This window comes from Macaca fascicularis, chromosome 5 (genome assembly GCF_037993035.2).
Source record: "Macaca fascicularis isolate 582-1 chromosome 5, T2T-MFA8v1.1".
NCBI classification, from domain to species: domain Eukaryota; kingdom Metazoa; phylum Chordata; class Mammalia; order Primates; family Cercopithecidae; genus Macaca; species Macaca fascicularis.
The window spans coordinates 48,631,362-48,655,672 of record NC_088379.1 but is presented as its reverse complement, the minus strand read 5'-3'; the positions used below and the strand labels follow the sequence as shown (position 1 = coordinate 48,655,672).

Below are 24,311 nucleotides of genomic sequence, written 5' to 3'. Positions count from 1 at the left end.
CATATTCACGCATAACAATATTAACCTCAATTGTAAATGGGCTAAATGCTCCAATTAAAAAACACAGACTGACAAATTAGATAGAGTCAAGACCCATCAGTGTGCTGTATTCAGGAGACCCATCTCACATGAAGAGACACATATAGGATCAAAATAAAGGGACAGAGGAAGATGTACCAAGCAAATGGAAAGCAAAAAAAAGCAAGGGTTGCAATCCTAGTCTCTGATAAAACAGACTTTAACAAACGAAGATGAAAAGAGACAAAGAAGGCCATTACATAATGGTAAAGGGTTCAATTCAACAAGAAGAGCTAACTATCCTAAATATATATGCACCCAATACAGGAGCACCCAGATTCATAATGCAAGCCCTTAGAGACCTAAAAAGAAACTTAGACTCCCCAATAAAATTGGGAGACTTTAACTCTCCACTATCAACATTAGACAGATCAACAAGACACAAAGTTTACAAGGATATCCGCAGATTGAATGCAACCCTGTACCAAGAGAACCTAATAGACATCTACAGAACTCTCCACCCCAAAACAACAGAATATACATTCTTCTCAGCACCACATTGCACTTATTCCAAAATTGACCACATAAATAGAAGTAAAGCACTCCACAGCTAATGTACAAGAACAGAAATTATAACAAACTGTCTCTCAGACCACAGTGCAATCAGACTAGAACTCAGGACTAAGAAACTCAATCAAAACCGCTCAACTATATGGAAACTGAACAACCTGCTCCTGAATGACTACTGGGTACATAAAGAAATGAAGGCTGAAATAAAGATGTTCTTTGAAACCAATGAGAACAAAGACATAACATACCAGAATCTCTGGCACACATTTAAAGCAGTGTGTAGAGGGAAATTTATAGCACTAAATGCCCACAAGAGAATGCAGGAAAGTTCTAAATTTGATACCCTAACTTCACAATGAAAAGAACTAGAGAAGCAAAAGCAAACACATTCAAAAGCTAGCAGAAGGCAAGAAATAACTAAGATCACAGCAGAACTGAAGGAGACAGAGACACAAAAAAATCCTTGAAAAAATCAATGAATCCAGGAGCTAGCATTTTGAAAAGATCAACAAAATTGATAGACCATTGGCAAGACAAATAAAGAAAAAAGAGAGAAAAATCAAATAGATGCAATAAAAAATGATAAAGGGGATATCACCACTGACCCCACAGAAATACAAACTACCATCAGAAAATAGTATAAACTCCTCTACTCAAATACACCAGAACAACTAGAAGAAATAAATTCCTGTACACATATACTCCCCCAAAACTAAACCAGGAAGAAGTTGAATCCCTGAATAGACCAATAACAGGCTCTGAAATTGAGGCAATAATTAATAGCCTACCAACCAAAACAAGTACAGGACCAGACAGATTCACAGCCAAATTCTACCAGAGGTACAAAGAAGAGCTGGTACTATTCATTCTGAAACTAATCCAATCAATAGAAAAAAAACGGAAACCTCCCTAACTCATTTTATGAAGCCCGGATCATCCTAATACCAAAGCCTGGCAGAGACACAACAAAGAAAGAGAATTTTAGAACAATATCCCCGATGAACATCAATGCAAAAATTCTCAGTAAAATACTGGCAAACAGAATCCAGCAGCACATCAAAAAGCTTATCACCATGATCAACTTGGCTTCATCCCTGGGATGCAAGGATGCTTCAACATACACAAATCAATAAATGTAATCCATCATATAAACAGAAGCAAAGACAAAAACCACGTGATTATCTCAATAGCTGCAGAAAAGACCTTTGACAAAATTCAACAGCGCTTCATTCTAAGAACTCTCAATAAACAAAGTATTGATGGGACGTATCTCAAAATGATAAGAGCTATTTATGACAAACCAACAGCCAATATCTTACTGAATGCGCAAATCTGGGAGCATTCCCTTTGAAAACTGGCACATGGCAGGAATGCGGTTTCCTTTCTCACCACTCCTATTCAACATAGTGTTGGAAGTTCTGGCCAGGGCAATCAGGCAGGAGAAAGAAATAAAGGGTATTCAATTAGAAAAAGAGGAATTCAAATTGTCCCTGTTTGCAGATGACATGATTGTATATTTAGAAAACCCCATCATCTCAGCCCCAAATCTCCTTAAGCTGATAAGCAACATCAGCAGTCTCAGGATACAAAATCAATGTGCAAAAATCACAAGCATTCTTACACACCAGTAGCAGACAAACAGAGAGCCAAATCATGAGTGAACTCCCATTCATAATTGCTTCAAAGAGAATAAAATACCTAGGAATCCAACTTACAGGGGATGTGAAAGACCTCTTCAGGGAGAACTACAAACCACTGCTCAAAGAAATAGAAGAGGACACTAACAAATGGAAGAACATTCTATGCTAATGGATAGGAAAAATCAATATTGTGAAAATGGCCATACTGCGAAGGTAATTTATAGATTCAATGCCATCCTCATCAAGCTAACAATGACTTCCTTCACAGAATTGGAAAACTACTTTAAAGTTCATATGGAACCAAAAAAGAGCACGCATTGCCAAGACAATCCTAAGCCAAAAGAACAAAGCTGAAGGGATCACGCTACAAGACTTCAAACTCTACTACAAAGCTACCATAACCAAAACAGCGTGGTACTGGTACCAAAACAGAGATATAGACAAATGGAACAGAACAGAAGTCTCAGAAATAATACCACATATCTACAACCATCTGATCTTTGACAAACCTGACAAAAACAAGAAATGGGGAAAGAATTTTCATTTAATAAATGCTGCTGGGAAAACCAGCTAGCCATATATAGAAAGCCGAAACTGGATCCCTTCCTTACACCTTACACAAAAATTAATTAAAGATGGATTAAAACTTAAATTGTTAGTCCAAAAACCATAAAAACCCTAGAAGAAAACCTAGGCAATACCATTCAGAACATAGGCATGGGCAAGGACTTCACGACTAAAGCACCAAAAGCAATGGCAACAAAAGCCAAAATTGACAAATGGTATCTAATTAAACTAAAGAGCTTCTGCACAGCAAAAGAAACTACCACCAGAGTGAACAGGCAACCTATAGAATGGGAGAAAATTTCTACAATCTACCCATTTGGCAAATGGTTAATATCCAGAATCTACAAAAAGCTTAAACAAATTTACAAGAAAAAAATCAAACAACACCATCAAAAAGTGGGCAAAGGATATGAACAGACACTTCTCAAAGAAGACATTTATGCAGCCAACAGACACACGAAAAAATGCTCATCATCACTAGCCATCAGAGAAATGCAAATCAAAACCACAATTAGATACCATCTCACACCAGTTAGAATGGTGATCATTAAAAACTCAGGAAACAACAGGTGCTGGAGAGAATGTGGAGAAATAGGAACATTTTCATACTGTTGGTGGGACTATTAACTATTTCAACCTTTGTGGAAGACAGTGTGGAATCCAGTTCTAGATTCCTCAAGGATCTAGAACTAGAAATACCATTTGACCCAGCCATCCCATTATTGGGTATATACCCAAAAGATTATAAATCATGCTGCTATAAAGACACATGCACACTTATGTTTATTGTGGTACTATTCACAATAGCAAAGACTTGGAACCAACCCAAATGTCTATCAATGATAGACTGGATTAAGAAAACGTAGCACATATACACCATAGAATACTATGCAGCCATAAAAAAGGATGAGTTCATATCCTTTGCAGGGATATGGATGAAGATGGAAACCATCGTTCTCAGCAAACTATCGCAAGGACAAAAAACCAAACACTGCACGTTCTCACTCATAGGTGGGAACTGAACAATGAGAACACTTGGATACAGGAAGGGATACATCACATGCCAGGGCCTGTCGAGGGGTGGGGAGAGGGGGGAGGGAGATATACCTACATTAGGAGATATACCAAATGTAAAGGATGAGTTAATGGATGCAGCACACCAACATGGCACATGTATACATAGGTAACAAACCTGCATGAAAGGATGAGTTCATGTCCTTTGTAGGGACATGGATGAAGCTGGAAATCATCATTCTGAGCAAATATCACAAGGACAGAAAACCAAACACCACATCTTCTCACTCATAGGTGGGAATTGAACAATGAGAACACTTGGACACAAGAAGGGGAACATCACATGCCAGGGCCTGTCATAGGGTGGGGTGGGGGTAAGGATAGCATTAGGAGATATACCTAATGTAAATGACAAGTTAACAGGTGCAGCACACAAACATGGCACATGTAGACATATGTAACAAACCTGCACGTTGTGCACATGTACCCTAGAACTTGAAGTATAATTTAAAAAAAAAGAAGAAGAAGAAGAAAGAAAGGAACGATGCAAGCAAAAAAAAAAAGAAAGAAATCTACCTGGTGCCCTACTCTAGTTGTGCTGAGTTGCCTCCCAAGCCACAAATCCTTGTTCTTCCCACTATTGCCTCCCCTTTCCACAAGCAAAAGAATTCTCTCACCATGGCCACCACTGCCCCAGACCTACAAAGAGTACTGCCTGGGTACTGTCCATGTTCACTCAAGGTGCAGTGGCTCTTCAGTCATCTTGTGGTGAATGTTGCCATGCCTGAGACTCACCCTGTTAAGACAGTGGGCTTGCCTCTAGCCCAGGGCAGGTCCAGAAATGCCATCCAAGATCTGAGACCTGGAATCAGAGACCCCAGGAGCCTACTTGGTGCTCTGTCTCAGTGTGGCTGAGCTGGTACCTAAGTTGCAAGACAAAGTCCCCTTTACTCTTCCCTTTACTCTTCTCCTTTTCTCAAGCAGAAGGACTCTCTCCCCATAGCCACCACAGATGGGACTGTGGTGGGTCGCATTTAAAACCAGTATGTCTCTGAGTATTACCCAAGGCATGGGGAGTACTGCCTGGCTACCATTACTGATTATTCAGGGCCCAAACGCTCTTTAGTCAGCAGGTGATAAATTCTGCCATGACTGGGTTCTTCCCTTCAAGGCAACAGGTTCCCTTCTGGCCCAGGGTATGTCTAGAAATGTCACTTCAGAGCTAGGGCCTGGAATAGCTGCCTCAAAACTCTGCTCAGTGCCCTACCCTACTGTGGCTGAGCTGCCATCCAAGTTGCAAGACAAAATCCTCTTTATTATTCCCTCTCTTCTACTCAAGTGGAGGGAAGGAATCTCTCCCAGAGGTTTGAGTTGTGCTGCCAGAGGTTGGGAGAGAAGTGGCACAAGCACTCCTTTGGCCACACTGGCTGGCATTTCACTAGGTTGCATGTTGCCCAAGTCCACTGGTTCTGAGACCAGCACAGCACGAGGACTTGGCTCAGCAGGACTTGCTAGTCCTTGTGGCCTAGACTGTCTTTTGAGTTTATTTAGGACCCCCAGAGCACTTTAGCCTGCTGTGAAAGGGCTTGCCAGATGGGTGACTCTCCTCTGACTACGGCTATTCTAAAGGCTCCTTTCATGGTCACCAGCTGAATTCTGCATGGTGTTGCTTTCCACTGTGACAGGGTAGCATTGAGTTCCAATGCAAAGTCCCACAATCACTGCACTCTCCCTCCCACCAAGCACACAGATTCTCTCTCCACACCACACAAGCATTGCTGGGGGGTGAATGGAGGCCTTGTGTAGGCAGTTCAAGACTGTCCTTCCTAACTCTCCAGTGCCCCTTTCAGTTATATGAAGTTAAACCAGGTACTGTGAATGCTCATCTGATTTTTGGTTCTTAAGCAGGTGCTTTTTTGTGTGAATAGTGGTTCAATTTGCTGTTCCTGGGGGGAGGACAATTGGTGAAGGCTTCTATTTGGCTATCTTGCCTCATTCTGTTTTTCCTTTTTCATTGTTTCATCCACTGTTCCCAGAATCTATGTGAATCATCTAAAAAGTGTACCGGGATTAAAGCTCAAATGAGAAATGAGAAACAAGAGGATATTTCTTGAATTGCCAGATTCCACTAAGCAGATAATTTGTTGAAGAGAAAGTCCTGAAGATGGACAGCCTGGTCTCCAGAATGGAAGACATTGGCTGCTAAGTCCACATATACTTTATGTCCACTATAAAGTAGGGGGAGAGATCTGGATTCTTCCATTTCCCCCGTAGGACTCTACCTTTTACTATCTGCAGACCATACCCACCCCAGGTTGGGAGTCACTGGATTACCAAACCTTCCTCCCTCAGGGCACACTCAATAAACTAGTGCATTCTTATTTACAATATAAAATAAATCTGGGGGAAGAAAGAAAGAAAACAAAATCTAAATTCAACATTTAAATTTAGCTAGCTAAATTTTTAGAAGAAAAAAACAGAAATGGAAATTGCCAGAGATGTTAGAAAATGTTTATGGGGATATTGTTAGAAAGCTCTGTTATGGTAAAAGTAAAAAATAAAAACAGAGAGAAATGTTAATATAGTATCTTATTTTTCTAGGAAGCAGTGCAAATATGAGAATCTGCATGCTTTCTTTCTCTGCAAAGCAAACTGGAATTGAAGAGAAATTAGGTTCCCAGAATCCTCAATCCTCATAGATCCAATGACAGAATACGGGCTTGGTATTATTAACAAGAACCCCAAAGTTCCACAGAATTCATTTAATTTCTAATCTATAGATTTCCTTAGAAATCTTAAAAATAAGGAGAGCTAAGAACATAATTATATTTTGCTGATTTCACAGATTATACCACTTCAATAATCACTTCAAGTTCAACTACGTTATGAAGTCTCCATCACTTCTTAGGAGGGCACCTCCCTTCCTGACAACTTACATAGTAGGCCTTAGCCTCCTTCCCCAAAGATGTTCAGTGGGTCCACTCAGAAGGCCCCCAACTGGAGAAACTGTAGTCAGCCACACTCTCACGCCACCTATAATATCAGGGCCTTTGTTTTACCTCAGGATTTTGCAACAACAAGCATCTGTGAAGTCAGGACAGTTAGAAGCACTGGAATAATGATCATCAAGTTAAAGAGGATTAACATAATAGCAATGTTCCACTAGTAGTATGTAATAATAACTATAATAACTTTTTGTTGACTTGCGCACAGCACGCTACTATATGCAGGTTTGAAGGGATTTTTAAGTATGTGTTTATTTTTATATATAACAAACACTACCTTTGTGAATATTAAACAGATACATTTGAAGTTTACCCCCATTTCCCTCTACCTCTGGATCTCAGTTTCTTTTGAGCTATCTTCCAGTTCACAAATCCTGTTTAACTATTTGTCTATTCTGTTGTTAAATCATATCATTGAACTCTTAATTTCAGTTATTGTATTTTTGAGTTCTACAATTTTTCTTTTCTTTTTTTTCAAATCTGCTATGTTCCTTTTTATGCTTTTTATGCTTTTAGTTTATTGCCAAAACATTCAAGCTTGGTTTTTATGTTGGTCAGACCTCACAATTTAAACTGAACCTGATTGGCTAACAGCTTAAAAACTTTTCTAAATAGGTAAAAGCAATGGAGGTTAAAAAGAGGAAGTTGCTTACAAAAGGACTTAGAAAAGTAATAATATTCCCAAATAAGGAAGGAACATAGATTGTGAGCTGGGACATGGCTGTGAGCACATCCAGCACAAATATCTTGGTTTAAGTACAAGGACATAGAATGTACTATGTGCTTGCGAGCATGTCTAGCACATATATCTTTGTTAAAGTACAAAGACATAGAATGTACTTATTCCTTTATGTCTAACAGCTACATAGGATAGGGCTTAACAAAGAGTTATTAAGAAAAAGCAAGAAGGCTTTGAAGAAAGTCTTTAAAAGAAACTATTATTTCTAACATTTATTATTAGTATCATCTTTTAACAAGAATGGAAACCTTGAAGAGGAACTTTTTACTTTCCACATTAAGCACAGAAAGCATAGTTGTTTTACAGTCTGTGTCTGGTAAATCCCATACCTGAAGGCTTAGTATGTTTTTTCCCTTGACTGTTGTTTCTGCTTATTGTGGTTTATGTCTTTGTGTGCTTAGTCATATTTGATTATGCACTGGACATTGTGCACAAGAACTTACTGTAGAAATTTCTTGAGACCTGTTATCTTCCTTCTAAAAGGGTTATTAATTGTACAGAATTTTGTTTTATTTTTTTCCAGGTGTCTGAGGACATGAGCCATCCAGAATCACCTTAGTCTCAATTTAGGGCTTAAGATTTTTTGTGCCACCAAGATCAGGACCTCTCAAACTTTAGTGTGCTTACACATCACCTGTTGATCTTGTTAAAGTGTAAATTCTGAGTTAGATGACTTGGGGTAAGCCCTAAGACTCCACCTTTTTACAAAGCCCCCAAGTGATGTCAGTGCTACTGGTACACAGGCTACATTTTTTAAAAATAACTAAGACTTACATGTCTTAAAGCAACATACAGATTTTTTTTTCTTTTTTTTAGACAGGGTCTGTCTCTGTTGCCCAAGCTGGAGTGCAGTTGCATGATCTCAGCTCACTGCAACCCCTGCCTCCTGAACTCAGCCATCCTCCCACCTTAACCTCCTGAGTAGCTGGAACTGCAGGCACATACCACCACACTCAGATAATTTTTGTAGAGATGGAGTTTTGCCATGTTGTCCAGGCTGGTCTCAAACTCAAGCGATCTCCCTGCCTAGGCCTCCCAAAGTGCTGAGATTACCAGTACAAGCCACTGTGCCTGCCCTACAGTTCTTTTTGAGGGCTATTTTGCTTTCAATTCATTCTAACATGGGTATTTTCTAATTGATTTCTGCTTCCAGTAATTCTAATAGTTCATCTGTAGATTATTTTTCATTTTCTTCATAAACAATCATGTTGTCTGAAAATAATGACAATTGTATTTCTTTTTTTCTAACCTTCTATCATTTATTTGTTTTTCTAACTGTATTGCACTGGCCAGGACCTCTAGTACAATAGCACATAGTAAGCATTTATGCCTCACGCCTGATCGCAAGAGGAAAGCATTCAATCTTTCACTGTTATCATGTTCACCATAAGATTTTGTACATATGCTTTATTAAATTAAGAAAAATTTCCTCTATGCCTAGTTTACTAAGAGATTTTTTTGTGGTTTTAAAAATAATGAATAGATATTAAGCTTCATCAAATGCTTTTAAATATATCATTACATATATTGTTGATATGGAGAATTACATTGATTTTCAAATGTTAAACCAACCTTCCATTCCTAGAATAAATTTAACTTGATCACAATGTAGTCCCTTTTCATATAGTGCTGGATTTGACTTGCAAATATTTTGTTTAGCAATCTTATATCAATGTATATGATAGAGGTTGGCCTATAATTTTCTTTTCATTTAATATTCTTTTCAGTTTTGATATTGTACTAGTCTGGGTTCTCCAGAGAAGCACAACCACGTGTGTGTGTGTGTGTGTATGTGTGTGTGTGTGTGTGTAGATAGAGACAGAGGCAGAAGGACAGAAAAGACCACGAGAGAGATGTATTATAAAGAACTGACTTGTGCATTTACAGAAGCTGAGAAGTGCCATGATCTGCAGTCAGCAAGCTGGACCCTAAAGAGAACTGGCACTATAGTTCCAGTCTGATCTGAAGGCCTGAGAACCAGAAGAGCCAACGGTGTAAGTTCCAACCAGAGTCCAAATCTGAAGGCAGGAGAAGATTCATGTTCCAGCTCAAAACTAGGCAGGCAGACAGAGTGAATTCTCCCTCACCCAGCCTTTTTGTTCCATTCAGGCCTACAATGAATTGGATGAGGCCTCTCCACATTGGGGAAAGCAATCTACTTTACTCAGTCTATCAATTCAAATATTAATTTCATCCAGAAACACCCACAGAGGCATACCCCGTATAATGTATAATCAAATATCTGGGCACATTGTGGTCCAGTAAAATTGACAATAAAATCAACCATCACAGTTACCAAAGTTATGGTGACTTCATGCAAGTTGGGAAGTATTCCTCTTGTTTTATTCTTTGGAAAAAGTCTGTAAGATTGGTATTATTTCTTCCATACATAGCTGTTAAAATTCACTGGTAATCTATCAGGGTGTACAGTTTTTGCTGTGGGAAGTTTTATCAGTCAGGATTTAACCAGAGAAGGAGAGCAACTAGAGTATATATAAGGATTTATTAGAGACTTGATTTTTGTATAGCTGTGGTTGCTGATTAAGTCACCTATAAGGTTATTGTCTTCAGACAATATTAGAGTGTGAAATCTGCAAGGCAGGCCATGGAGAAAGGAAGATGGATGTAAAGTTGTGGAGAGCAAGAACAAGCTGGAAGACACAGGAATGAGCTGGAGCACATGAGAGTAGACTGGAACTGATGTCAATTTTTCTTGCCTCTGACCTTGAATGTTTGGCTGAGAAGTTTTGTTTTATGTTTGGTTGTTTAATTATTAATTTTATTTCTTTAGTAAGTTTTCTATTTCTTCTTGTATCTCTTGTGGTAAACTATATTTTTGAGACATTAATTGGTATAAAATTGTTAATAATGTCCTCTTATTTTCTTTATAATATTTGTAAGATCTATAGTTATGTCGACTTTTTCATTCCTGATGTTGGTCAGTTTTGCCTTCTTTCTTTCCTTTTTCTTCTGATCAGTCGTACCAAAGAGTTTTCAATTTTATTAGTTTTTTCAAAGGACTCCGCCTTTGGTTTTGTCACTTTTATCTATTGCAGTTGTTTGTTTTCCAGTTCATTAATTTCTGGTCTTATCCTTTTTTCCTTTATTCTACTCTCTTTTGGGTTTAATTTTCTGTTCCCTTTTCAGCTTCTCTTGATGGGTACTTCTGTAACTGATTTTTAGTCAGTCTTCTTTTCCAATTCATGCATTTAAGTCTACATATTTTCCTCTAAACACAAAACAATATCATATAACTTTTGATATGCCATATTTTCATTACTATTTAGTTCAAAATATTTTCTGATTTTCCTTGTGGTCTTTTTTTGACCCATGGATTACCTAGAAGTTTATTATTCTATTTCCAATATTTGGGACTTTCCCATTATCTTTTTGTTATTTGTTTCTAGCTTAGTCTTATCACCATCAGAAAATATAATCCTGTATGAAGTCAATATTTTGACATTTGTTGAGTCTTGCTTTTTGGCCTAGCATATGGTCTGTTTTGGTAAATGTTCTGCAGGCACTTGAAAACAATGAGTAACTTGAAGTTCCTTGGGGCACTGTTCTGCACATGTCACTTAGATTAATTGCATTGTTCACACTTTCTCCTTGTTTTAACATTTACTGAGAGAGGTGTATTGAAACCTCCCACTTAGCTAAGCCATTGACATAGAAATTAAGATTCCAAGAGCTTGATGAGTAAGCAGGAGGCTAAAAAATAAAGATGTTAATCTGATTTGCATTAGAAATTAATAGAAATTTGGGGAAGATATGAACAACTAGGAAGAAAATAAGATATTGCCAAACTACATGATGTGAAGAAGAGAAAAGATTTGCAAAGCAAGGGAATATCTAATTACCCCATTTGAATATGTTTTGAGTTTCTACAATGAAAACCCTTCTCTATCTTCCCAAATAGTCAGTAAAAGTTGCTACCCACTAAGACACATAGTCAGAGACTTTTATTTGTTTCTTTTGAGGAAGTTAAGAAAACAACCAAACTCTCTGTATGCTTGGCATAGAACAGAGGCAGCTCCTGCTGTCTGTTTGTGGATCTGCCTCCCCAGGCACTACCAACGTGTTTTAAATGCATTATTTGCTTGCATTTACCTTGCACGGTAGCATGATTTGGGTGTCAGAAATGCAATGAGACCACGTATAAATTGAAATATGACAGTACAAGGAGATCAGTGAGAGAGATGCCTATAAGAATGTGAGTCTTGTCTCCTTCACTTCCAAATTCACAGAAATCTTGGGAAGACACTGTCTTCTGGCACATGGGTTATATAACCTTGCAGTATTGTTGTCAGGAGATAACATTGGTAAAGCATCTAACTCAATAGGGGGTAAATAATCAGTAGTTGCTATTCAAGCTGTCTTTGTATTTTCCCATCTCCCACACTTGGTGTTTAGGGCAATGTCTTTTTCAGTTAAGTGACACCTCCCACCACTACCACATGCCTAGTACAGTATAATGGATAAAATGGACACTGAATAAATATGTTTGTTGTTGCCAGATTCCCAAAGATGTTCAAATATATTTTAAGGACTGTGTTGCTTATGTATTGATACAAAACAAATTACCCCATTACATAGTGGCTTAAAACAACAAACAGTTATTATCTGTCAAGATTTGGGACAAGTTAAGTTAGGTGCTTAGGGCTCAGGATCTCTCACGAAGTTGTAGCCAACATGGGGCTGAAGTTATCTGAAGTTTTTCTGGGGCTGGAGGTTCCACATCTAAGGTGACTCACTCTGGCTATTGGCACAAGGCCTCAGTTCCTCACCACCTTTCCATGGGGCTGCTCACAACACAGCAGCTGGCTTCTCTCAGAACCAAGATAGTGAGATTAAGACAGAATCCCCAGTATTGTTTATAACCCAGACTTGGAGTCACATACCATCTCTTTCACTTTATTCTCTTCATTAGAAGTAAGTCACTAAGTCTAGCCCACACTAAAAGAGAAGTGAATGAGGTTCCAGCTTTTGAAGAAACTGCAGGATCACTCATGGACTCATCTTTAAAACCACTATAGGAATGCAATGTTTTGAACATGGCAATGTTCTCAGTATATGATATGGTTTGGAGTTTGTCCCCACTAAATCTCAACTTAAATCATAGCTTCCATAATCCCCAAGTGTCATGAGAGGGACCTGGTGAGAGATAATTAAGTCATGGGGGAGGTCACCCACATGCTGTTCTCATGATAATGAGTGAGTTCTCATGAGATCTGATGGCTTCATAGGGACTTTTCCCTTTTTGCTCAGCACTTCTGCTTCCTGTCACCATGTGAAGAAGGATGTGTTTGCTTCCCCTTCCACCATGATTGTAAGTGCCCTGAGGCCTCCCCAGCCCTGCAGAACTGTGAGTCAATTAAACCTCTTTCCTTTATAAATGATCCAGTCTTGGACAGTTCTTTATAGCAGCCTGAGAACAGACTAGTATGATACACTTTCGTTAAAAAGATCTGAGGAATCTCCTTAGATTGTGATGTAATACTTTTGGAAACTTTCTTTCTGACAACTTTTATCCCTGCCCCAAAAGGCAAAGCAGCATTCAGTGTCCTTTCCAGTTCTAAGACTTCAAGTGCCTCCATGGCCAACATTCAAATCATTATCTTCCATGGAGATGGTGCTGTTGTGTTGAATTCTCCCCTTTGTCTGCCTACTTGATTCTACAGAAGGAAAATCACTTCATGGGACCCTTCTGTGTGTTAAAGTATGCTTGCTGAGAGCCGGGTGGCCTGACTGATTGGAGACATCAGCACAGGGTGCCATGTACAGCCATGAAGAGGTGTAAGCATGGGGAAAAGACAGACAACCCCTCACAGTTCAGGGAAGGATGGTGATGGGCTGCTGCTCATGTTAAGTCAGTAATAGTCACATGCACGTTATTCTTCTAGTAATTAGACTTAATTTGTTAAACATTTTCCCCAGCTTTGTCCCAAGAAGGGTTTAAAATTGCTTGATTTTCACAAGTAATCCTTCCAGCTCACCAACAAATCAATGTCTGGCTGGGTGCAGTGGCTCACCCTTGTAATCCCAGCAGTTTGGGAGGCTGGTGGGAGGATTGCTTGATCCCAGAAGTTTGAGACCAGTCTGAGCAACATAGTGAGACCTCTTCTCTACAAAAAATTAAACAATTAGCCAGGTATGGTTGCAAACACCTATAGTCTCAGATACCCCAAGGGCTGAGGTGGGAGGATCACCCAAGCCCAAGAGATCAAGGGTACAGTGAGCAGTGATCGCACTACTGCACTTTAGCCTGGGCAACTGAGAGAGATCTTGTCTCAAAAAAAAACAAAAAACAAAATCCTATTTTTTAAGCCTTAAAGATCAAGGTGGCAGTGAGCAGTGATCACACCACTGCACTTTGCCTGGGCAACTGAGAGAGATTTTGTATCAAAAAAAGAAAACAAAAAAAAAGTCCTATTTCTAAACCTTAAAAAGATAAGACGTTTTTAATTATTTTAACTCCATGGTGAAACTTTCTTGTATTACCCCACATTCTATTTTTTATCAAAATTTAGGGAAAACAATTTGGAGAAATGTTTTTATTAAGCAACATGGTTTATAAATTGAGGTAATTTCCCACTGTATAGATACCATGTTTGTTTTTAAGTTAAGGTTGTTCATATGTACTTTCCCACTTTCATTAATCTCTTCTTTTCATCTTACATACTTTTTTTCTTAGATTTGCCCAGCCAATAGCTTCTTGTTTTAAATGTTTCATAAAAAGTATTTAGGAGTATTCATATGAAAATGATGGTTGTTTTCATAATTGTGTCCTTCTTTGTAGGATCCAAATCTAAAAAATTAAAAAAAAAAATGTCATTGACATGTAAAAACCATTCAGAAAGGTATGTTCTTATGCAAAATTTCAACCATAAAATAAAATAGTAAATGAATAAATAAAAAAGATTCATGCATATGTGAAAGGCAAACTAAAATTTTAACCCCCAAAGTCCTCTTTCCATGGTTACGGATAATTCCAAAAGCACAACTGGCTAACCTTGCCAAAAAATAAGTCTAGATTTTCGTTCTAGTCTTGAGTTTGAATAATATTTGTTTATATGAAAGGGGTCATGAAACCTGAAATGTTATTCATGTTACATTTATGCATATAAAAATCTATTTTGGCAGAACTTCTAAATTTTCTACATGTGTTAATGTGCTGCAGATTAGTTCTTTACTTTGCACATGAATAACTAATTAATTACACAGCTCTGGTTGATATGATAGAATACAAAAGACACTAGGAAGAAAGCTAAGACTTGCACATAAGAGACCACTTCCTTCCTTTTCTTCATAAGCAACCAATATATCTAACCTCTGTCATGTAAAAGACAGGAGATCTGCTTCCTTTGTCATCTTCAAAGAATAATAATAAGGAATATAAAATTTAACATAATCTTTGATTCTGCTATTTCACATCTAGAGCTAGACCCTAAGGAAGTAATCAAGGTTATGCTCAAATAGATAAGAAGTCCTTAGAAGACTTTTTATAATAATAAAATAATAAATATGGAAAAATAACAAAATTGATTAGCTAAATTTTGGTGCATCCATACAATGAAATATTATGCAATCATTAAAAAATATTTGAAGAAGAATACTTTATTTCGGAATGAAGTTCATAATATACTAGTTGGATGAAATAATCAGATTAGCAAATAGAACAAAAACACACATGTACACACAGATATACATACATACATATATGTGTCATACATTTACAAAGGTGGGATAATTGTGTGATGTATAGATATATACAAGAGTGATGTCAGCAAGATGATAAAATGGGACTTTCCAGTGCTTTTCCTTGTAGAAACATCCATTTGAACAACTATCCATGCACAAAAATATCTTCACAAGAGTTAAAGATTTCAGATGAGAGAGTATAGCACTTGAATGTATTACAGAAATAAGAAAAGGCTCATTGAGAAGGGTAGGAAGGACAACTTCTCATTACTTCTATCACTCCTCCCCCAAGACTAGGTAGCACAGTAAGTAGAGAGATAGATACTCTTCACGGGCTGAAAGGAGTGAAGTAAGCACCCAACTTTGCCACAGACCCCAGCACCAAGTCCAGGCCAATGAACATCAGCACCAGGCTGGCACCCACAGAACAAGCTTCCAGGCCAACCTAAACATGAGGCCATCCCCAACAACCCCAGGCCCTAAACTGGCCCTAGCAAATTCAGGCTCCAGGCCCACCCAAGGCTCCAGACTGGCACCAGTGCCAGGACACCCTGAAAATCCCCAGACTCCAGGCTAGAACACATGGACCTAGCCTTTAGGCCTGCCGCAGCTCCCGACCAACTCTGTGGTCCCTGACTCCAGTGCCCATGGACCTGGCCTCTAGAGCAATACCCACAGTCCCAGCCTCCAAGCCTACCCCAGTGCTAGGCTGGCCCCTATGCAACCAGCTCCAGGCCACCCCACATAACCCCAGGCACCAGGTTAGCATTGCCAGTTCCAGGCTGCAGATTGGGCCCTGTGAACCCAGGCTCTAACGCACTGCAGCTCCAGACCAGTCCCTGCAGCCCCAGGTAACAGAATCTAGGCCAGCTCCAGCAATTCCAGAGTACAGGCCCACCATAGGAGACCCCAGCACTGGTTCAACATAGGAGGCCCAGGCTTCATGGGCCCAAGTTCCAGGTCTATCCCAATGCACCCAGGCACCAGTCTCATTTCAACACCAGGGTGGCTCCTGCAGACTCAGGCTCAAGGCCTAACCCCACACACCTACTCCTGGAATCAGGTTGGCTGTCATGGACCCAGAATTCAAGTCCAGTCCCTATTGACACAGGCTCTGGGCCCATCCCAATGGACCCCAGCACCAGACTGACCCCATAGACCCAGACACAAGGCCTATCCACTTGCTAACCCAGGCACCAAGCAAGTCTGCCCAAGAACTCTAGCATAAGCCCATGCATGAGCCCAGCTAGATAGCCCACTGAGAATCTTTGGACCAGCCAACTAGTAAACGCTTTCCCTGCCAAAGCCAATCTGTAAAGAGTAGAAGAGGTACCCACTTTTTCAAATGTGCAGAAACCAGGGCATGTCCACAAGGATCACAAATAATCAAGGAAACATGATACCACCAAAATAACAAATAAAGCACAAGTAACTGATGCTAATTAAAAACTGACTAATAAAAAATTCAAAATAATCATCTTGAAGCACCAATGAAAGACAGAGAGCCAAATCATGAGTGAACTCCCAGTCACAATTGCTTCAAAGAGAATAAAACACCTAGGAATGCAAGTAACAGGGGATGTGAAGGACCTCTTCAAGGAGAACTACAAACCACTGCTCAATGAAATAAAAGAGGACACAAACAAATGGAAGAACACTCCATGCCCATGGATAGTAAGAATCAATATCGTGAAAATGGGCATACTGACAAAGGTAATTTATAGATTCAATGCTATCCCCATTAAGCTACCAATGACTTTCTTCACAGAATTGGAAAAAAACTACTTTAAACTTCATATGGAACCAAAAAAGAGTCTGCATTACCAAGAAAACCCTAAGTCGAAAGGACAAAGCTGGAGGCATCACGTTACCTGACTTCAAACTGTACTACAAGGCTACCCTAACCAAAACAGCATGGTACTGGTACCAACACAGACATATTGACCAAGGGAACAGAACAGAGGACTCAGAAACAATACCACACATCTACAACCAACTGATCTTTGACAAACCTGACAAAAACAAGAAATGGGGAAAGGATTCCCTATTTAATAAATGGTGCTGGGAAAACTGGTTAGCCATAAGTAGAAAGCTGAAACTGGATCCCTTCCTTACACCTTATACAAAAATTAATTCACGATGGATTAAAGACTTAAATGTTAACCCTAAAACCATAAAAACCATAGAAGAAAACCTAGGCAATACAATTCAGGACATAGGCATTGGCAAGGACTTCATGTTTAAAACACCAAAAGCAATGGCAACAAAGGCCAAAATTGACAAATGGGATCTAATTAAACTAAAGAGCTTCTGCACAGCAAAAGAAACTACCACCAGAGTGAACAGGTAACCTCCAGAATGGGAGAAAATTTTTACAATCTACTCATCTGACAAAGGGCTAATATCCAGAACCTACAAAGAACTCAAACAAATTCACAAGAAAAAAACAAACAACCCCATCAAAAAGTGGGCAAAGGATATGAACAGACACTTCTCCAAAGAAGACATTTATGCAACCAACAGACATGAAAAATTGCTCATCATCACTAGCCATCAGAGAAATGCAAATCAAAACCACAATGAGATACCATCTCATGCCAGTGAGAATGGCAATCATTAAAAAGTCAGGAAACAACAGGTGCTGGAGAGGATGTGGAGAAATAGGAACACTTTTACACTGTTGGCAGGACTGTATACTAGTTCAACCATTGTGGAAAACAGTATGGCGATTCCTCAAGGATCTAGAACTAGAAATACCATTTGACCCAGCCATCCCATTACTGGGATTTATAACCCAAAGGATTATAAATCATGCTGCTATAAAGACACATGCACAGGTATGCTTATTACAGCATTATTCACAATAGCAAAGACTTGGAATTAACCCAGTCATCAATGACAGACTGGATTAAGAAAATGTGGCCCATATACACCATGGAATACTATGCAGCCATAAAAAAGGATGAGTTCGTGTCCTTTGTAGGGACATGGATGCAGCTGGAAACCATCATTATCAGCAAACTTTCACAAGATCAGAAAACCAAACACTGCATGTTCTCACTCGTAGGTGAGAATTGAACAATGAGAACACTTGGGCACAGGAAGGGGAACATCACACACTGGGGCCTGTCATGGGTTGGGGGAGGGATAGCATTAGGAGATATACCTAATGTAATTGATGAGTTAATGGGTGCAGCACACCAACATGGCACATGTGCACATATGTAACAAACCTGCACATTGTGCACATGTACCCTAGAACATAAAGTGTAATAAAAACAAAATAAAATAGTAATCATCTTGAAGCTAAGTGAGCTACAAGAGAACACAGATAGACAACTAAACAAAATAAGAAAAAGAGTACAGGAACTGAATGAGAAGTTCAATAAAGAGATAGAAATCATAAAAAAGAACCAAACAGAAATTCTAGAGCTAAGAAACATCATAACTAAACTGAAAAGTTTAATGAAGAGATTCAACAACAGACTCAACCAAGCAGAAGAATCAGAGAGCTCAAAGTATGGTCATTCAAAATTACCCAACCAGAGTAACAGAAAAAAGAGTGAAAAAGTGAAGATAGCCTACAGAAATTATAGGTCATCATTAAGTAAACCAATATACCTTATTGGTGTTCCAGAAGAAGCAGAGAAAGAAGGAAATCGGGGAAGAAATCTTATTTAAAGAAAAGCAGCTGAATACTTTCCAAATTTGGATAGGAAGATTAACATGCAGATCCATGAAGCCCAAAGCACCCCCACATATATTAAATATAATGAGATTGCCACCAAGACACGTTATAATCAAATTTTTAAAAATTGAAGACAAAAAGAAAATTTTGCAAGCAGTAAGAGAAAAACAAAGAGAAAAAACATTCAAAGGAACCCCTATAAGATTATCAGTGTATTTCTCAGTAGAAACCTTGCAGGTCAAAAGAAATTGAGATGATGTATTCAAAGTGCTAAAAGAAAACAAGAATTCTGCCAACCAATAATTCTATATAGCAAGGCTGTCCTTCAGGGACAAGGAGAGATAAGGACTTTCCCAAAGAGACAAAAGCTGCAGGAGTTCATCATCATTAGACACACCCTGTGAGAAATGCTAATGGGAGTTTTTCAAGCTGAAATGAAAGGACATTTACAATGTGAAAGTGTAAAACTTATTGTAAAGTTAACAATATAGTCAAATTCAGAAAACATTAATACTTTAATACTTATGCAGCATCATTTTAAACTCTAGTGTAAAAGTTAAAAGACAGAAGTATTAACATAACTACAAAAATTTGTTAATGGGTACATGATATATAAAATACATGAATTGTGACATCAATAACATAAAATGTAGTGGGAGGAAAAGCTAAATCTCAGAGTTTTTATATGCAGCAGACAAAGTTGTTTCCAGCTGAAAATAAATAATTATGTTTTATGTAAGACTCATGGTATCTACAAATATAAAACCTATGGTAGATACACAGAAGATAAAGAGAAAGCAATTAAAGCATACTATTACCAAAAAATCATCGAATCATAAGGGAAAAGAGTAAGAATAGAATGAAGGAACTGTAAAACAGTCAGAAAACAATTCTTTAAATGGCAATACTAAGTCCTTAACTATCAATAATTACTTTAAATGTAAATGGATTAAATTCTCTAATCAAAAGACAGAGTGGCTAAGTGGATTTAAAAAAATAAATTATAAGAAATTGCTGCCTATAAAAAAAACTCACTTTAGCTTGAAGGATATACATAGACTGAAAGTAAAGGTTTGGAAAGATATTCCATGCAAATGATAACCAAAAGTGATGAGGGGTGGCTCTACTTAGACAAACTAGACTTTAAGTCAAAAACTGTCAGAGGAGACAAAGTAGGTCATTGTACTAAAGGGCTCAATTCATCAATATAATATAATAATTATAAATATATGTGCACCCACCATCAGAGCACCTAAATATATAAAGAAAATATTAACAGAACTGAAGGGAGAACTAGACAGCAATACAATGGTAGTAGGGGACTTCAATAACCCACTTCCAACAATGGATAAATCATCCAAATAGAAAATCAACAAGGAAACAGTAGACTTGAACAACATTATAGACCAAATCGACCTAACATATAGAGAGAGCATTTCATCCAACAGCAGCAGCATATACATTCTTTTCAGGTGCAAGTGAAAGGAAAATAAATCTTGTGGCCCCAAAATCACTAAGCTAGAGGGAAAAGTCAAGCTGGGATCCACTTAGGGCAAACCTGCCTCCCATTCTATTCAAAGTCATCCCTCTGCTCACAGAGATAAATGCATATCTGACTGCCTCTTTTGCAGAGGCTAATCAGAAACTCAAAAGAATGTAACCATTTGTCTCTTATCTATGACCTGAAAGCCTCCTCCCTGCTTCGAGATGTCCTGCCTTTGCTTCCAGTTGTCCTGCCATCCTGGACTGAACCAATGTTCATCTTACATATGTTGATTGATATCTCATGTCTCCCTAAAATACATAAAACCAAGCTGTGCTCTGACCACATTGGGCACATATCTTCAGGACCTCCTGAGGCTGTGTAACAGGTGTGCATCCATAACTTTGGCAAAATAAACTTCCTAAATTGACTGAGACCTGTCTCAGACTTTGGGGTTTCATAAATGCATGGAACATTCTCCAGGACAAAACTTATGTTAGGCCACAAAACAAGCCTTAACAAGTTCTAGAATACTGAAATCATTTTGAGTATCCTTTCCAACAACAATAGTTAAATTACAAATCAATAACAGGAGGAAAATTGGAAAATTCACAAATATGTAGAAATTAAACAACACTTGCCTAAACAGATAATGGATCAAAGAAGAAATCAAAAGGAAAAATTTAAATTTTGTTGAGACAAATAAAAATGGAAACACAATATACCCAAACTTATGGGACATAGCAAACACAATTTTAAAAGGGAAATTTTGTAGCAATAAACACCTACATTATGAAAAAATAAAGACATCAAACAACCTAACTTTATACCTGTGGGAGCAGAAAAAGAACAAGGCCCAAAGTCAACAAAAGAAAGGAAAATAATAAATATCAGAGCAAAAATAATGAAATAGAGGATAGAAAACTTAAAAAATGTCTATGAAACTAAGAGTTGTTTTTTTTGAAAAGATAAAATGGACAAACTGTTAGCTGGACTTACTAAGAAAGAGAGAAAAATCAAATTAATAAAATTATAAATCAGTGTGGAAATGTTAAAATGATACCACAGAAACACAAATAATCATAAGTGACTACTATGAGCAATAATACACCAAAAAATTGGATAGCCTAAAAGAAAGAAATGGACCAGTTCATAGCAACAATCTACCAAGACTGACAGATGAAGAAATTCAAAATCTGGACAGTTCAATAATGCATAAGGAAATTGCATCAGTAATCAAAAACCTCCTCAAAAGCAAAAAGCCCAGATCCAATGGCCTCACTGGTGAATTCTACAAAACATCTAAAGAAAAATTAGGCCAAGTATGGTGGCTCATGCCTGTAATCCCAGCACTTTGAGAGGCCAAGGCAGGCAGATCACCTGAGGTGAGGAGTTTGAGACCAGCCTGGCCAATATGGTGAAACCCTATCTCTACTAAAAGTACAAAAATTAGCTGGGCATGGTGGCAGGTGCCTATAATCCCAGCTACTGAGAAGGCTGAGGCAGGAGAATTGCTTGAACCGGGGAGGCAGAGGTTGCAGTAAGCTGAGATCATGCCATTGCATTCCAGCATGGGTGACAAGAGTGAGACTCTATCTCAAAAAAAAAAAGAAGAAGAAGAAGAAAAGAAGAAAGAAAAATTAATTCCCATCCTTCTCCAACTCTTTCATAATTGAAGAGGAGGGACCACTTGCAAATTCAGTTTATGAGGCCATTATTAGCCTGTTACCAAAGCCAGACAAGGATGCTACAAGAAAAGCAAATTATAGGCCAATATCCCTAATGAACACACATGTAGAAAATCCTCAACAAAATGCTAGCAAACTGAATTCAACAGTATATTAAAAGGATCATACACCATGATCAAGGGGAATTTATCCTTAGGATGCAATGATAGTTAAATATATGCAAACCAATAGATATGATACAATGTATTAACAGGGTAAAAGACAAAAATCATGTGATCATCTCAATAGATGCAGAAAAAGCATCTGAAAATTTGAACTTTTCATGATAAAAACTCTCAACAAATTAGGCATAGCAGAAATAGACCTCATCATAACAAAGGCCATATATGACAACCCACAGCTAACATCAATACCCAGTGATTAAAAGTTTAAAGCTTTTACTCTGGGATCAGGATCAAGACAAGGATGCCCACTCTCAGCACTTCTATTCAACATAGTACTGAAAGTCCTAGCTAGAGCAATTAAGCAAGTAAAAGAAATAAAATACATCTAAATTGGAAAGGAAAAATTTAAATTGTCCCTATTTGCAGATGACAAGAATATATATATATATATATATACACACACACCTAAAAACTCCACTGAAAAACTGTTAGAATTAATAAATTCAGTAAATTTGCAGGATACAAGATCAGCTTATAAAAATCAGTAGCATTTCTATATACTACCAATGAACTATTGGAAAAAGAAATCAAGAAAACAATCCCATTTACAATAGCATCAAAAAATACTTAGGAATAAATTTAACCAAGGAGGTAAAATACCTGTACACTGAAAACCATAAAATGATGATGAAAGAAATTTAAGAGCACAAATTAATGGAAACATATCTTGTGTTCATGAATTGGAATAATCAATATTGTTAAAATATTCATACTACCCAAAGCAATCTGCAGATTCAAAGTAATCCTTATCAAAATTCCAATGACATTTTTCACAGGAATAGAAAAATCAACCCTAAAATTTGTATAAGACCACAAAACACCTCAGGTAGCCTAAGCAATCATAAGCAAAAAGAACAAAGCTGAGGGCATCACACTATCAGATTCCAAAATACACAACAAACCTGTAGTAATTAAAACAGCATGGTACTGGCATAAAAACAGATCTATAGATCAATAGAACAGAATAGAGAGCCTAGAAATAAATCCACACATTTACAGTCAATTGATCTTTGACAAAGGTACCCCAAACACACAATGAGGAAAGGACAACTTTCTCAATAAGCAGTGGTGGGGGAACTGGGTATCCACATGCAGAAGAATGAAATCGGACTCTTACTTCATACCATATACAAAAATCAACTCAAAATAGATTAAAGATTTGGGGACTTGAAACTGTGAAACTGCTAGAAGAAAACATCAAGAAAAATTTCTGACATTGGTCTGGGCAATGATTTTTTTAATATGATCCTTAAAGCAAAGGAAACAATAGCAAAAATAGACAAATGGGATTGTATCAAACTAATAGCTTCTATATAGCAAAGAAAACAATCAACAGAGTGAAGAGACAACCTACAGAATGAGAGAATATATTTACAAACCATATATATGTTGAGTATTCTTTATCCAAAATCACTGGAACCAGAAGTATTTCAGATTTTGGATTCATTTTTTGGAAAATTTGTATTACACTTACTGTTTGAGCATCCCAAATCCAAAAGTACAAAATCTGAAATGCCCCAAGCATTTCCTTTGAGCACTGTGTCCGTGCTCAAAAAGTTTTGAATTTTGGAGCATTCTGAATTTTGGATTTTTTTACTTGAGATGTTCAACCTATATCTAATACATGGCTAATATCTAAAATATATAAGAAACTCAAAAATCTTAATAGCAAGAAAACAAACATGGATAAATATTTCTCAAAATAAGACATCCAAGTAGCCAGCTAGTATGTGAATAAATGCTCATCACTAATCAGGGAAATGCAAATTAAAAGCGCAACGATACATCACCTCACACCTGTTAAAATGGCTAGTGCCAGAAAGGCAAGACAGCAAATGTTGGCAGGAGATGTACAGCAAAAGGAACCCTTGTTCACTGTTGTGGGGAATGCAAATTAGTATAACCATTGTGGAAAACATTACAAAAGTTCCTTTAAAAATTTAAAATAGAACTACCATATGATCCAAAAATCCC

The 24,311-nt window shown here is 37.8% G+C and overlaps 1 protein-coding gene across 1 annotated transcript in view; it reads right to left on the bottom strand.

The window, feature by feature from the left end:
- Positions 1–14,092: 14,092 nt before the first annotated feature.
- CWH43 (cell wall biogenesis 43 C-terminal homolog) overlaps positions 14,093–24,311 on the bottom strand; it is an 89,703-nt gene continuing 79,484 nt past the window's right edge. Inside the window, exon 16 of the mRNA XM_005554882.4 lies at positions 14,093–14,361. Coding sequence (XP_005554939.3) covers positions 14,283–14,361 — 79 coding nt within the window. The 3' untranslated portion in view covers positions 14,093–14,282. The remainder of the gene's footprint in view (positions 14,362–24,311) is intronic.